This window comes from Benincasa hispida, chromosome 4 (assembly GCF_027475165.1).
Source record: "Benincasa hispida cultivar pf3 chromosome 4, pf3_genome.v1.1, whole genome shotgun sequence".
Taxonomy (NCBI): domain Eukaryota; kingdom Viridiplantae; phylum Streptophyta; class Magnoliopsida; order Cucurbitales; family Cucurbitaceae; genus Benincasa; species Benincasa hispida.
The window spans coordinates 66566665-66583199 of NC_143481.1; the positions used below are offsets into that span (position 1 = coordinate 66566665).

At 34.1% G+C, this 16535-nt stretch overlaps 2 protein-coding genes across 2 annotated transcripts; one reads left to right on the forward strand and one right to left on the reverse strand.

The window, feature by feature from the left end:
* Positions 1-359: 359 nt before the first annotated feature.
* Positions 360-3183, forward strand: LOC150036899 (uncharacterized). The gene is made up of 8 exons (XM_090313351.1): positions 360-682; positions 804-944; positions 1046-1161; positions 1557-1648; positions 1783-1804; positions 1898-1966; positions 2604-2672; positions 2761-3183. Exons 1-8 carry the CDS (start codon positions 481-483, stop codon positions 2839-2841), a joined length of 792 nt encoding a protein of 263 aa, XP_090169477.1. The 5' UTR covers positions 360-480; the 3' UTR covers positions 2842-3183.
* A 713-nt stretch (positions 3184-3896) lies between these two features.
* Positions 3897-8108, reverse strand: LOC120075273 (ankyrin). Its single transcript, XM_090312668.1, has 4 exons — positions 7617-8108; positions 6306-6581; positions 5741-5878; positions 3897-5601 (listed from the first exon to the last, which is right to left on the reverse strand). The coding sequence occupies exons 1-4, from the start codon at positions 7914-7916 to the stop codon at positions 4057-4059; spliced, it is 2259 nt and encodes a 752-aa protein (XP_090168794.1). The 5' UTR covers positions 7917-8108; the 3' UTR covers positions 3897-4056.
* Positions 8109-16535: the final 8427 nt, after the last annotated feature.

Below are 16535 nucleotides of genomic sequence, written 5' to 3' on the forward strand. Positions count from 1 at the left end.
AGTATAGATACGTATCTGAGAAGTATCTAGAAATATCGGTATCTCATACATGTCTGATACTAATCTTTGCCTCACATGAAGTATCTGTGCTTCATAGAACCGAACAAACTAGAAATAAAATTACTAGTTTAATCTTAAACTTTTAAAAGTGTTTAATAAATCTTTATAATTATAATTTTACAAATGTAATATAAATTTCAATTATATATCGATCCATTATCAATTATTTTTGTTAAAGAAATTGATTATATCACAGAAGAATTGAAAGTTTAGAGAGAGGTTTTTTTCTTTCCCCTCTTATTTCATGTTATCAAATATCGATGAGCGCTTTAGTAAAAGGTAAAATAAAATAAAAAATAGTGAAGATGGCCAAATGTCCATCGTTGGGGTTTACGAAAAACCCTAATCAGAAATCTTAGCGAGCATCGAAATGAAGAAATAAGTTGAGGAGTTCGATCAGTTCGAGCAACATCTAGTTCAATGGCTATGTTTCTGAAACGTTCCTTCTCCTACAGAAATTTCATCATTCTCCGAAATTTTGCAAATTCAAACAGTAAATTTTCGTTCATTGTCAACGATCTCTCTAACTCATCGACCTCCGAGACGCCTGCCGTATTTGCTCTTCCTCCTTCAGATTTCGTCCGAGAAAGTCGTCGGGGTTTTGCTAAAGGCCGAAAATCAAGTATTCGTCCTTCCACCCCTTATCATTCTTAATCTTCTACTCAGTATTCTACTTTTCTCTTAATCTTGTTGTATATGTTAAGCTCCGGTTTTGAATTGCTTTAATTTTTTCTATTGGGAAGATGAATCTTCTACAAGTATGGCTGAGGCATTGCCTGATATTAGACCCACTATTAAAGCAAACGCTAGCTCGCAGATGGAGGCTGCGATAGCTGCATTATCGGGAGAATTAAGCAAACTTCGAACGGGCAGGGCATCTTCTGGTACGTTTACCATTATATTGTGTATCATTTACGCTTCAAGGTTTTATTGTCTTACCCTGCCCTTGTGATTGCTTACACTATCTCCTACACTGTATTTACAGGAATGCTTGACCACATTATAGTAGAAACTTCAGGCGTGAAGATGCCGTTGAATCAGATTGCGGTTGTATCGGTCCTGGATCCAAAAACATTGTCAATAAATCCCTATGATCCTAATGTAATCAGCTCACAAAACCCTGCTCTTAAGCTATTTCTTCTTTTTTTTCTTCATCAAGATATGTGGTTAATTTCTCAGGTTCATGATTATTTGTGATAAGGAGAACGTGGGCCTGCTTGGATTGGCTTTTTAACTGCTTAAAAACATTTCTTTAATTATTTAGAAATTCAATCCAAACATGTCCTATATTGTGAAGTTCACTTAACAGAGCAAATGTTGCTATAGTTTTCAATTTTTCATCTTTTGCAATCCTTGAGATATATTATATTGAGTTAGGCTTTACTAGAGTATTGTCATTATCATAACAATATACAGCAATGACATATCTATTAGAGTTCTCAGATGAAAAGGCGTATCTGAAATGTCATACTTATAATAATTACTATTCTATGCAGACACTAAAGAATTTGGAGAGTGCTATAGTCTCATCTCCTTTAGGTTTAGCACCAAGAGTAGATGGAGAGAGGCTAATTGCAGTCATTCCTCCGTAAGCTTTCATTTTGCTCTTCCCCTGTTTATGTGGTTGTTGTTTAAATGTTAAAGCTTATCATATCTGCAAGCTTGACCTTGACACTTTGACCAATATTAATCTTGATTTTTCTTTTATACTTGCTATACCAGATTGACCAAAGAACATATCCAGGTAATCTCCAAATTATTTTTTCATCTCTCCTTGTTATTCCCTTTTTTTTTTTTTTTCTTTCTATAATGCCTACATTGGTGGATGTTTTTCTAGGCCATATGTAAGCTGGTCACCAAGTGTTGCGAAGATTCCAGACAAAGCATACGACGGGCTCGTCAAAAGGTTAGTTTAGCTATATCTTCAATTTATAACGTTCTTTTTCAGAAATCTTTGTCAGCAATCATCTAGAGCATAAACTCCCAAGATTTCCCTAGTCAGTATTATTTTTGTGGCACTTACCTCATCTATTAAGTATTACTTTGTATCCAAACTCCAAAGCAGTAAGTTTCTTGTTAGCTAACAATATAATCCCAGCTCACTTCACCCGAATGGTCGTGAAGTAATTATGTTAATATTACAAACATGTATTTTTTGTAAACAGGAAAGAAATGGTTGTCAAACGAAAACTTTCTTTTACCATTTAATTTATATATTTTCTTTCTTCCAAGTTCCAACTGTTTTTAAAATCAATTACCAACTGATATTGCAAATTCCCATGTTCCAAATCAATGCTGTGGTTTCATTTGTGTGTATGACAAGTTGGATTAATGTCGGTTTGGAATGACTTTTTATCTTTTAAGTGCTTGACAAAGTGTTCTTAAGTGCAACATGAGTGTTTTTAACCAGTTAAAAAGTATTTCCAAACGCACTTTTAGTCTTCAAACAGTCCTGCGTTTTAGCAAGTGTGTCATAAAAGGATTTTATTCGACTATTCACATTATTTTACAGAATTTTGAGTCGATTGGTGGTTGATTCACAGGCCATGGATACAGTTAAAAAAATGAGCTCAAGCTACCCGAAGGATGACATGAAAAGACTGGAAAAGGAAGTGAGTTGGACAAAGTTGAACCTAATCAAATCATATTTCAAACTTGCTTTTTATTAATTAATAAATATTGTTACGTTTCTGCTTCCAGGTAGATGAATTGACTAAGAAGTTTATCAAGTCAGCCGAAGATCTCTGCAAGGCAAAGGAGAAGGAAATCACTGGAGGTTAAAAGATTGAAAAGAATTTATATTTCCCAATTTTGACAGATGAATACTCGAAGAATTTATTGTAGTTTTTTTAATTAAGCCGTCATATTGAGGGATGTAATTGTGAGGCGAGTATAAGTCACACTTCAAGTCATTTGACTCGATCCAAATGGATTCCACAAAAGATGGATGTTGAAATGGGGATTCAATATTATTTTACAACTTTAATTTTTGTAAGGTAGGAAGATATGAACTTGAAGTCTCTGTGAAATGTAATTCTCTGAAGTTGGATCCCATAGTTAACAGAATAACAATGTAATTCGTAGATTTAACAAATGAAAGATTTTACATTTTACTGTAACAAACCGTATATGTGCTTCAGTTCCCTTTGTTACTATAAAAATGGGTTGAACATCTGTTCGTTAACACTTAAAACAGCTCAGAAATCCGAACCAAGTTGTAAAAGTCACAGCTTTTAAGCGTTAAAAAAACATAATTTTTACTCCTTTGTGTGGAGGTGAGTGGAGGATGATTTTCTCTGCTTTGTGATGGTTCGGCTGTGAGGAGAGGAATTTTGAGATGTCGTTTAACTATGTTTAGAGGCCACGCAAGTGTGTTAAGTGTCCACCCCTGTTGAGGGTCCAAGTTGTGGGGTTGTTGCTTCCGTGTCCAAGAGGGTTATTGATGCTCAGGTTGCATTCTTGGATCTAATCTTGTGGTTGATCAGATGGTGACTAGGATATCGGTGTCACCTAAAAGGTATTACAGATTCTTCACTTCCTTTAGTGTTATTCTCTTGGGATGATATCTCTCATTTAGTGGTTGATTGTCACTCTATGATTATGGCTAATGAGTCTAAAATTTTTGGTGAACCTTCAAGACTCACTTGACTCGATAAAAGGACCTAGGGCTTTTTTTTTCTGTGATTTCAATTTCTTTGTTTTGCATTTATTTTGGTTGTGAGCTCTAACTCTTGTACTTTGGTTTTGTTTTGTTTGTACCTTGATCTCATGCTAGGAGATTACATTTTTGTAATATTATACAACCTTTACAAAACAAAACAAAATTTAAAAATTAATTTTGAGCCCAACTTCTTTTCTATCTATTATAATAGACGAGGAAATATTTACAACAATTGCTAACCTTGATTCAAAGAGAGAAGAAAAATATGTACTTCGAGATGAAGTACACCTTAAACAACAGATTATATACATTCACTACAAAATCTCTTTCACTCTTCAAATTTCCTTTCGCTCCCCAATTATGGCCTCTCTTGTCACTAGCCTGATGCCTCTCACCCACAACTCAGCCATTTCACATCCTCCTTCGCATACAAAATGCACTTCCTTGTTCTTCACAGTCATCACCCTGAACAATCCTGGTTCACTACCATCTCCCTTCTTAACTCTGTTCTTCACGAATCTCAAGCTTGACCCGATCTCGACCTCTCGACATACCACATTCCTTCTGCTCGACTTCCCCCACCGTAACATCCCCATGCTCCCAATCATTCTCAACTCTTTCCCATGTGGACTTCCTTTTCCTCCTCTGGTGTGTTTCTTTACATGAGCACCATGTAACACCAGCCCACGCGCTAGCTCATCTAGTATCACTTCCTCTGCTTCACTCTTCTCATTTTTCCTTGCAAGAGAGAGTGCAGTTTCGCCTCTTGTACTTCGTGTATCTGCACGGGCACCAAGAGAGATCAAAAGTTTACACATCGATCCATGGCCACCCCTTGCAGCTAACATGAGTGGAGTGTAGCCATCACTGTCTGTTGCATTAACATCGTAGCCTTTGTTTGTCAAAAACTTCACTGCGTCCAAGTCTCCATGTCTTGCAGCACAATGCAAGGCATAGAAACCGGCTGCGTTGCGGTTTCCCATGTCAAGGGCGAATTCAAGCATCACCTTCTCAAATTGGTCGTGATTTGGGTGAGATTGATACAGGGTGATTGCAGTTTCACCAGATTTATTGCTCAGCCTTACATCAGCACCAGCATAAACTAGCAACCGGAACGCTTCAGCATGACCATTCAAAGCAGCAAACATGACTGCTGTAAAACCCTGATCGTCCTGGTAATCTAGATCACATCCCCCCCAGCCAATCAAAGCTTTCAAGGCTTCAGTATCACCAGTTTGAGCTGCTAATATAAGTGGACAGAAGATAGACATATTGCTGGAAATTGGTCTTTTTCCAGTTTTTATCAAATCAATCACGGTTTCTTGAAAACCGAAGGTCCACTGATTTGAGCCAGCAATTGAACTCACGGACTGACCAGCAACATTAACCAAGCCAAAGTCAGAACCAGCTGCACCCAATACTTTTAGACATTCTTCGTACTTGTGTTTTGCACATATCATAAGTGCTGTATCCCCTGAATCTGTCCTTGAGTTTGGATCACAACCACCATTGATGAGACATTGAAGGACTGCTACATTCCCCAATCGAGCAGCCATGTGCAATGGACGAAATTCTATTTTTCCGGTCGTTTTGACAGGGAATTCAACATCAGCCCCACATTTAGAAAGGACATCAACAGCTCCTGCGTTGCCACAAAGAATAGCATGATGGATGAGAGTTCTTCCATAGTGAAGAACATTGGGAGACGTATGTCGAAGAAGCATGTGCAGGATAGCACCACTGCTTTCAAAATACTCCACTGCACACCAGGTAACATTATAAGGTTCTGCCAGTCCTGCACCTACTCGGAACTCCTCTCCAGTATCCATATCCCAAGACCATGCTCCCAACCTTACGCTAATATCAGTCTGAGCTCCAGCCTGTTTCCCATTGAAAACATCAGAACTTTGTTATGCAATGCAAAAGTGTTAAAATGAAAAAAGAAAAAAGAAAAAAGAAAAACTTTTCCTTGCATACACCATCTTCATTTTTTTTTTTTTTTGAAGTTGAGAAAATCACCTGAAGAAGAAAACGAACAATTGAGATCTTCCGACTAACTACTGCAGCGACTAGCGCTGTACAGTTGACATTTGTATGGAGAGAAGGCTTCGAGGACTGGAGTAGCACTCTATCAGTTGCATTTGCATCCACGCCACACTGACCAGAAAAATGAAGTCGAAATTACATCAGAACATAGAGTAAATAAAACCCATTTGAAATTCCATGACCAACCAATGCAGTTGCTCCGACCCACCACCAGTTTAATTTTATCAGTGAAATAAGGTGAACTACCAGCAACACAAAGCCTAGTTATCTAAAGATGGGAAAAGAACCCAATACTCAACACTCTCACAACCAAACGAAGTTGTACTAAAATGAATAATACCTTCAATAGGGTAAATAAAACCCATTTGAAATTCCATGACCAACCAATGCAGTTGCTCCGACCCACCACCAGTTTAATTTTATCAGTGAAATAAGGTGAACTACCAGCAACACAAAGCCTAGTTATCTAAAGATGGGAAAAGAACCCAATACTCAACACTCTCACAACCAAACGAAGTTGTACTAAAATGAATAATACCTTCAATAGGGTGTCCACCACATCAACGAAACCCCTGCAAGATGCAGTCACAAGAGCGTGAACTGCAATATGGGGTCGAATCAGATCTGATCCCATGAGCAGCTCTGCAGACTTTGCATGTCCGTGGCAGCTCGACTCCAAAAGAGCTTCCTCGCAAGCTGGCTGAGATGCCCCAGCCTTGAGCAAAATCTCGAGTATCTCAAGATGGCCCTCCCTCACTGCTGCTGTTGTCGCAAAGCCCCTGAACAGTTTCTGGTTCACATCAGCTCCAACGCTCTGACATTCAAATTAAACTTAGAAGTCTTAGTAGAAATCCAGTGATAAGATTCTCTGACGAGTTTGACACGGGCATTCTACAAACTTAAATGTTGAAACATGTTGTGAACATTTTAGAAACTTCCCATTTTCCCTAAAATTACAGAACACTATTGACTCTTAGCAGAAGAGATAAAAGCAAGAGAATGTGCGACGCGATAGGTTGGCTTAACGACAAGGAACTTTGGTCAAGTAATAGTTATTACATAAAAACCCAAATAAATAGCTGTATGTTAAAAAATAATTGAATGTGGCTTTTACGAACAGGTCACAATGAATATGCTTGAGTATAATACAAGTTACTTATATCAGTTAGAAGTCTACTTTTATCACCACAAACGCATAAACAAACCCCTTAAAATCTTCATATTCCATAATTTTTTAGACAACGGAGAATGCAAGTATGCCATATACGGATGGTAATGCAGCAATAGTAAAATTTTAATTATATAAAAAAAAAAATCAGTGAAAAGAACTCGTCACTGTTGCAAATAAAACAGACATATATAGAAATTAGATAAGAAAGCATGAAAACGTAAGGTCAGAGGAAGTGATTGGTTCGCCAATTACTGATTGTAAATCGGCGACCACGCGCAGAGGAAACGAGTAAATATCTCAGTTCAGCGCGTAAAATCGATCTGAACACCGAAGTTCAAAACAGAAATCATCAATGCGATCATACAAAAATACTCTGGACTCGTCTCAAATTTGAAATCTCCGGATTTAAAGTCAACAAGCACTTCTCAATGAAATGCATCGAAGATTCAAATAATTGAAATCATGCCATTGAACAATGATGCAGAGAAAAATTAAACCAACTGAGAAGTACAAACAACTTACGAAAACGTGCACATATTTTTTGAAAAAACAAGTCATTAAATGCTCACGACGAGATGAAAATCCGCAGGAGCCAAAAAATCCAAATCTCATCATCGGTTGCAACAACAACACCGAAAGTAATCAACGACAGAAATACAAATTCTAAAAAAGACTCACCAGCAATTTCTTCACAAGAGCCACATTTCCTGTATGAACAGCGACGAACAAGGCCGTCACGTCAGTTTTGAACTCATCATACTCGACGCGGACTTGCGAGGCGGATTCATCACTGAACACCACCTCAGTCTTCCTGTTCTTGAGATACACAGCACCGACGAAGTTAACGTCGACGCAAGGATTGGCAATGCAGTCGAGAGCCGATTTGAGATCTCCAGAGTGAGAGGCTTCAATGAGCCTCTGAGAGACCTCCGCCTCGAAGTTTAACGGAAACACCTGTTTTCCGGAGAACACCGTCATGGTTCAAGGGACGGAATAAGAGGTCCGGCAGTCCGACAGATTTACCGGAAAGAGAGGTGGTGAGTCGGTTGAGACTGTTTGTGTGAGAGACAGTGAGTTGAGTTTTTGAAATGAAGAGAGAGAGAGAGAGAGAGAGAGAGAGAGAGAGAGGGAGAAGAGTGAAGAAACTTGAAAGAAGCGAGCGGCAGAGGCAGGAAACTACAGCCAGCGTGCAAATTTATTGGGATGGTTTAAATTTAACCCCATCTCTTTTTTCTTTCTTTCTTTCTTTTTTTTTTTTTCCTCTTTTGATTAGAAAAATTAAAAATATTGTTTGACTCAGTCGCTAACGCCAATTTTTGAGATTTAAAGATGTGGGGTTGGGTCCACTTTTTACTGTTCAAATTTTGAGCCGCCGAATAGCTGAGCGGCTTGCGGCTTGCGGCTTCGGCACTTGCTTGAATCACGGCGGCCGAGCTTTACTTACTAGGTTGTATTATGCTTTTATGTATTGTGTTCTAAATTCTAATATATATTAATATAATACGCAAAAAATTGCTAGATTCCTAAGCTTGTAGTTAATTTTCAGTTTGGTATTAATTTGGATCAGTTTTTTCTTGTAGCATAATTATTAGCTATTTGTGTATATTATTTATTGAATAGATTAGGAAAGAAAAATCTATAATTATTAGTTATTTGTGTATATGTTTTGTTTTTATTCTTATGCTTAGTCTTTAAATCTACGTTTCTATAATTTTGATGTTAGTTTTAAAAAAAATAAAAAAATTTAAAAAGTCTCACAGTACTTGAGATGGGTTAGGACTGGGATCTCGTCTATGTTGGATGATGTTGTGGACATGATCTTTGACTTGCATCTCCTTAAATTTGTCTTAAGTTATTTCGAACTAAGGTGTGTAATAGATACTCATAATGGAGCGGTGTCGAGCTTACTACAATATGATGACTAAGTTAGTACAATTGTACTTCAACTAAACACGCAAAAAGATAAGGTCAATACTCTCATTTAGACATTATTTACTCTTCCTATTTAGGATCATCAATGAAGATATTTCTAGACCCTTCTTCAGACAAACACCTTTTGTTATGTGTAATGACGACAATTTTAGTATTTTTTTGACGCTCAAAGTTGCAGAGAGCTAGGTCGGATGCAATTCAGTTATTTTTTTATTAGTATATATTTACCAGCTCGACTAATCGACTCGATCCATGAGATATTTGAAATTTTTCTTTAAAGCATTTGCCTCCCATGCCTCCTCCCAATGACCTATAGGCTTGGACTTTAAACCTTCCTTTACACACCCACAACAAAATGTCATATTTACTTAAATATATACATTAATTCTCCTCAGTTCACAATCAATGTCAGCAATTATTCACCATCACACACAAATCTCTCCTCACTTTTTTAATCATTTGGTTTAGAATAAATATTTATGTTGCACGAATGAGATTAAGACTTTTTAATTAAATATTTAGTTTGATTTCAACAACTTTAGAATTTATGGAGACTAAGGTATATTAGGGAAAAAAAACTTGAATTTATCCATGTCACTAGACACTTGAGTTTATACATTATATTAATCCAGTTGAATTTCATGATAAATTGGGTTCTACATGCGATCGATCAATTATGATATTTATGTATATCAATTATCCTAACCTCATATAACAATTGTTTTTTTTTTATCACCATATATTAGTAGTTTTTTTCTTCAAAATAGAAAATCAAACCATCGATTTTTGTTCGAATGAATTAATCGTAAATTAAACTATTTGAAGTTAGATATATAAGAATAATTAGTGTTTTGTTGTGGGATATGTTAAATATTGATAGTGTGAGGAGGGACGTGGATGACAAAGGGGCCTGCGACTGTGTCAATAGGACAAATATTCTTTTGTTTTAGATGAGACATTGTGGGAGGCATATACACAAAATCATTTTCCAAGCTGTTCCTTGCAAATACATTGCATTTTTCCATTTAATCCCATAACTCTCCCCACGCCCATACCATCATAATTATTCATTCTAGACCCCTCCGTACTGGATCAGTTGAAAATTAAAATAAATTTAAGGGGGCTGAGACAAAATATGCCCGTACGAATTATACGATCCCACTGCCGGTGGGGTACGTGTACCCTATAACTTTAGGGCCTAACACTGATACGGGTATAGAGATCCCACGGTCTGTGGGGTACGTGTGTAAGTGTATAACCTTCGGGCTCCAAAACTCTTGTTTCCGATTTCAATTGTATTAACCAAGATTCGAAAGATTGAAACTCTCGATTTTATGAAAATATGAATAGAAATTTCGAAAAAAAAAAACTCTGTGAAAATTGATCAAAATAGTTGTAATTAGATAATTAAATTTTGATTGTGACTTAATTGAACTATAATTTACCATTTTTAATTATTATTTATATAAAGTAAGACAATATATTAGATATATATTATAGACTTTCATGTCAATGTCGATGTAAAGCAAAAATTTTAGAAAAGAAATGAAAAAAATAATTACGAAATAATATATACTTTAAAAATCTTTTAAGGTAAAATTGTGCAAAGTGAAAGTTTTAGATGGTAAAAGAAAAAAAAAGAAAACCACATCAATTCAATTTAATTTTGAGTTTGAATAAAGTTAAAAATAAATATAGTTCTTGCACACGTGTCAAACACAATGTTTTATGTAACTGAAAATTTTAATTGTTGCCCAAGCCCAAGCCCACCTATCCAAGACAAGCAATGCAACGAGGCACATGTGGGGAAAGACCCTTTACTCCCACTCTTTCTATTTTTGCAAGTCCTTAGAAGTGGTCTCTTATATATACGCTCTAGTCACTTTTTAATTTCCAATGTGAGACAAGTGAAAAGTGCAACTCCTACATGCTTTTGTGAATTATTCCCAACGGGAAATTCACTTGACCTTCAAGTGCCTTTTGACGGTAAATTAATAATTTCATGGAAGAAGATGGTCTGCAAGACAAAAAAGGAAAACATTGTGGTGCCTACCATAAAACCTTCAATGCTTAAGTCAATGTTTAGCAAATGGGCGGAACAAGCTAGAGAGATGAAGGAGAAATTATTTTAAATGCCTATGACCCCTATTTATTGTAGGGTGGACTAATAGTTTCAAATCCAAGTGGGATGAGGGAATGTGAATTGAGGCCAGCCAAGGGGACTTAGATCGTGGCCTTTGAGAAGCAATTCTTCGAGGATGGAAAACGATTTAATTACCTCGGCCTTGGTCTCTGAGGTCGAGGTGGGCAAATTGGGCCTTTTGGTCCAACGCCTCTCATTTCCCTTGTTTTTTCATCCTTCAGCTTATTAGCTCCTTCATTCGATTGTCATTGTTTTGATTTTGCTCTTAACGACTTGTCTTTTGAACTCGTGATTCTTGATCCAAAAATGATCTATAACACTCTCACTAAACATAGAGAAGATTAATCCACTTAGGTAATTACAATCCCAACAAACAGCTTATGCTCCTGGAGGAGAAAGACTCGACAAAAGGAAAATGATCGCAACTGCACCCAAAAAAAAAATGAACACTTTTGTCCAATTAACTAGACAATTTTATGACTCTAGAAAGATTATCAATTAAGTGAGAGAGTGAAAACTAAAGAATAAAAGAAATAAAAACACACACCTGCACAAAAAAGTGACATATTTAGCATTCCCATGCCTTACAACACCTACACTGAAGGAAAACAAAACAAAATGATAAAGTTAAAACTATAGACTCCACGGACATTAGTGAGTAAAATATTCATCTCAGTAAACTTTAGGTTAAAAAAATTGTGTTATAAGTTTTTTAACTTTTCTTTTCCTTTATGGTATAGCATTCTGAAGTCAAATGCGTACACAACAAGCAAAGGAACCCAAAGAATCCCTCGGTCAAAACGCACCGTATTTTAACATTTATTCTGCTTCCTCTGCCAGTGCCATCCATTCCTCTCTTTCTTTCTCTGTGTAAAGTAAAGAGCCACGACCACGAGAGTGTTTCTGGAGAGAGAAATCAGGACCGCACATCATGGGGGCCCATCATCAGGTGCCTTAGAGCAACACAAGGTGGGGCCAGGCTTATTATTATTTTTTTTTTTAAGGTTTAAATATTAATTTGGTTACCATACTTTTGGTCCTTTCATTTTGTTTAAAATACTCTCAACTTTGATGCATTTTGATCCTTCAATTTTAAAAAAATATATATCATTTTAATCCTTAAAAAATAAAATAAAATGAAAAAAAGAAGAAACTAAGATGATCACATTTTTTAATTACAAGAATCAAAATAAACATTTTAAGAGTACATGAATAAAAATGAACCAAAGTTGGAGACCAAAATGAACCAAAATTCTAAGCACAAGGACCAAAGTAGTATTTAAACATTTTTTTAAGAAAAAAATACATTTTTACAATATAGTTATTATTTCGTTTTTAAAATGTTACATATCTAGACATTAAATTCTGATTTTGATTTCAATTTAGTCTATACATTTTAAAATTCTACAATTTCAAATTTCAGATTTAAGATTATTTTTAATTTGATCTCTAGAGTTTTACATTTTACATTTTTATTTTCATTAAATATTTATTTTTCAATGTCCTATAAATTAACTTAAAATAATTATAAAGTGAAATTTTAAATTTTATTTTAATAATGATAAAAAATAATTAAAAACGTATTTAATTTAATAATTATTATTATTTTAAATTAATCAACCTATATTAATACTAAAAATGAAAAATAAATATCGAATGAAAAAATTATAAAAATGTAAAACTTTAGACTTAAAGAATCAAATTAAAACAAAATTTATTATGAAATTTCGAAACTAAATTGAAATGAATAAAATGGTAACATTTTGATTTTTTTAAAAGAAAAATAATAACTATTTCCCCCTACCTTTTATTTATTTTATTTTGTAGTGAAAATGGAGGTACGGGATTGTGAAGATCCTGGAAAATCACCGGTTGCCCCACGGCCTGACGAGACCTTCCCTCGAAATTTTCTTTGTACGTACAGCGCCAAATCGAGCCGAGCCGATTCACAGCCGACAGTGGAGTCGGCGGCACATGTGAGATCGCACGTGGCGGAACGTGATGGATTTTGATTGACCTTAGTAGATCAATATGGGCCACTTCAGATCTCTGCCGGACTTTTCCCTATATTTTAAAATATAGCGCCGCGCCGGACGCTGCCGGCAGGTACACTCTCCTTCTCCCTTCTTAGGAAGCTTCACAGGATGTACAAGAAGAATTTACTCAGCCAATCCTTAATAGACACGTGTACTCTAGTAGGACACTATAGCGTTTTAATTATAATTAATTATAATTTTAATTTTAATCAACAATTTGACTTCAAAAGGTTTAACATCGGTTACTACTCAATAGACAAATGTTTATGTTTTGTTCTCCTTAGGATTGAAAAGTTTGTTGCATTTAGATTTTAAGCTCAACAATTTTACTTTGAAATTTATTTTTAGTAATACTCTTTAATCACGTATTTATAATTTTTATTTCGAAGTGTCAAAAAAATTAATTATAAATTTTCAATTTTGTATCTTATAGATTATTGAACATTAACCATGACTAAACTATACTTGATGTATACAATATTTTCAAACTTTTTCCCTCTAATGATTATCACGGACACAATCATCATACTTGCAATCTCTCACCAACGATGTTTTTTTCTTTTTCTGTTTTATTTCTTTATTCTTTGCTCGGTTCGATTCTTTCAATTTAAACAAAGAAATGTTGGAAAAACATCATTTGTTGTTTGATATGAAACTGTGGTTCTCCCCCTTCTTAATTTAGAAAAGCAGAGAACGAATGGTATAAAACTCCATTAATTTTTAAAGATGAAACTCATGATTTCATATTTGAAAATGAAAGATATTTTCCCTTCAAGTTCTTTAAAAAAAGCAGACAATGGAGGGGTTTTCCCCTTTCTTCTCTACCGTTTCTTTTTTATTTTTATCTTTTTACTAGATTGAAATTGAATAAATGAAGAAGGAAATAAAATGGGGAAAAATTGATCGTTGTCGGCGGCTAAAGACAATGGTAGCTATGATAGGAAGAAAGTTGAAGGAGAGAGGAAGAAACAAGAAAAAGGAGGAGATAAAAAGATATTTTATTTAATAATTAAAATTAGAAATATTTTTAAAAATAAAAAATAATTGTCGTGTTAACTATCTGTTACAAAACAAATTACCAGAAAAACTAATGGAGGGAGCGAGGGAGATAGAAAACTCAAATTCTACCTAAACCAAATCTCAATAATAAAAAGTATATATATATATATATTTCTTTTTAAAAAATAATAATAACATTACCGAGGTTAACATCAAATCACTTATCACATCATATCTTTATTTAATTACGTAATTCTATTCTCTAAAAAAAATCAAATTCATATTTGATTAATAATTATTAATATATTTCATAAAAAAGTGTCAACAGAGAAGATATTTTGTAACATTTTAATCATTGGAGAAATTTTCAACAATCATTGACGTTACTCAATCATTATAGTGTTATATTTATAAAAGAAAAAAAAAAAAAGAAAAGAAAAGACAATTAACTTATAAATAAATTCGATAGGAATTAATGTCGCAAGTTATTATTTATTGAGTGCAATAAGCTAACCAATGTTATGAACTAAATTTAGATTATTTCACGTTGTAATATTTATATATATGTGTATATATATAATGCCAAATCTACGCTCTTTTTTTTGCTGCTTTTTTTAAATAAAGATCTTAGCTTAAATTGATCCAAATAATGAGAGTTTGATATAAATAATCATTTGATGAGAGTAAATATTTAAACTAACGAGAAATAAGAATGAAAATGATGTGAAATATTTTTCTAAGAAAAGTGTAGAATACAAAATGGAAAAAACTTGCAACTGAATTACATCCATCTTTTGTGCCGCCCAACTAACACTCAATAAAAACATGCCAAGTAACATTTTTATTTTTTTAAAAAAAGTAATTTCTTTTAATTTTTTATTAAAAGATTTTATTAAAAAAAATGTTAAATTATTTATAGAAATAGCAAAGAAAAACATTCTATGAGCATTTATCACATAATATCAATGATAGACTTTTATCCTTATCTATTATTGGAAAAAAAACAATTTTTATGGATCTCTATAAAAAAAAAAAAAAAAGAGTATATTTTGTATAAATAGTTATTATTAATCTATTGTTATTATTTTCTCTTTTTTTTGGAAGATCTTATGGCGTAGGAGAATTGACTCCAATTTGACTTCCGTCGTAAACAATGTTTTGAAAACACATCGTTATTGGCTCGTTTCTTCTCAATCTCAACCATCCAATCATTTTCGCCTACTTTTCAGATTTTAATTCTATGAACGTCGACGTTTTGGCATTCCTAACCATCCAGTTTTGCCTTTTGTCATCAGTTGGCTTCAACCAATTTAAGTCCCAACAAAGCCCCACCAATGTCTTTGACTTTCACAACCGATCCCCAATTCTTTTTTATTTATTTTTAATTTGGGAATTACAATTTCAGTCCATACACATAAAACCTATTTATTTGGTTACTGAAGTTTCAAATTATTTATTTTAATTTGTAAACTCTGAAAAAGAATATCGATTTTAATGTTTTTTCTAAGCCATCTACGGTTCTTTTTGCCCTTAATAGTTTAACAAATGAAATCATGCGACAAGCGGATATTGAGTAAAAAAGAATACAATGACAGGTTAAATTAATTTAAAAATGAAATTAGTTATTTTTAAAATTTTAAATATTACACCATGAGATTTAATTTAAATTTTATTATTATTATTTTTAAATTTCATATGATTTCGTTTCTAAGTGTCAAGCGCGCAATTAGCAAAGAAAGGTATACTGCTGTTTAGAGAATTTTTTCATATACTAAAGTTGGCAATATATATATTCCCTTTATATCTTATTTGTCACATCAATATTTTTTTTTAAATGTGCATTCCATGAACATTAAAAGAATATTTAGGAAGACAAAATTATACTACGAACACAAAGAGTTTATGGTATTCTCATAATCCTAGAAAATTGATCATGACAGTCGTATAACATGCAACCATGTGTTTTTTGGATAACCTAAAATCTACTTGGATAGTAATGTATAAGTCTTTAACGAGAACAAAATTGAGTAGATGATGAATTTGATCGTGAGATATCCAATTGAATAACTAATCAAGATTTGTCATGTAAGTATTATAAGTTTAAGATTCCATTTGTTGTTGTTGTGTTTCAATTGGTTATAGGAAATGTACGTGAGACTGTGAATAGTTAAGACCGGCGATGCCAAACAAATTTAACAAAGTAGGGGATCTCGTTAATCTTTGGGAGTTTAGGTTAAGTGAGACCACTTAGGGCAAGCAATATGTGATGGAACTTTATGGGACTCTGTCAACTGTCGATCAATTTAAGACAAATTCTAGTTGAACTTGGTTGCTTGGATCGGAGGTGGTAAAGGTGCTATATGAGGAGGTCGGTGACCTAATTGAAGTTTTCTTCTTTATTAACGAGACTAACACTACGATACTAGTTTGGAAGATATTTTCTTTTTTATTTTCATCGATCTCACAATGCTTTGGTGCACTCCCTTG

What these genes read in the sequence shown, in the direction of transcription:
- LOC120075273 (XM_090312668.1), bottom strand. Translation starts at nt 7,916, where the DNA reads ATGACGGTGTTCTCCGGAAAACAGGTGTTTCCGTTAAACTTCGAGGCG. An exon ending in TGGTGGACACCCTATTGAAG is followed by an intron (nt 5,879 to 6,305) that starts GTATTATTCATT and finishes TTTTCTGGTCAG; the next exon opens with TGTGGCGTGGATGCAAATGC. An exon ending in TTGTTCGTTTTCTTCTTCAG is followed by an intron (nt 5,602 to 5,740) that starts GTGATTTTCTCA and finishes AATGGGAAACAG; the next exon opens with GCTGGAGCTCAGACTGATAT.
- LOC150036899 (XM_090313351.1), top strand. Translation starts at nt 481, where the DNA reads ATGGCTATGTTTCTGAAACGTTCCTTCTCCTACAGAAATTTCATCATT. An exon ending in TAAATCCCTATGATCCTAAT is followed by an intron (nt 1,162 to 1,556) that starts GTAATCAGCTCA and finishes TATTCTATGCAG; the next exon opens with ACACTAAAGAATTTGGAGAG. An exon ending in TACGACGGGCTCGTCAAAAG is followed by an intron (nt 1,967 to 2,603) that starts GTTAGTTTAGCT and finishes GTTGATTCACAG; the next exon opens with GCCATGGATACAGTTAAAAA.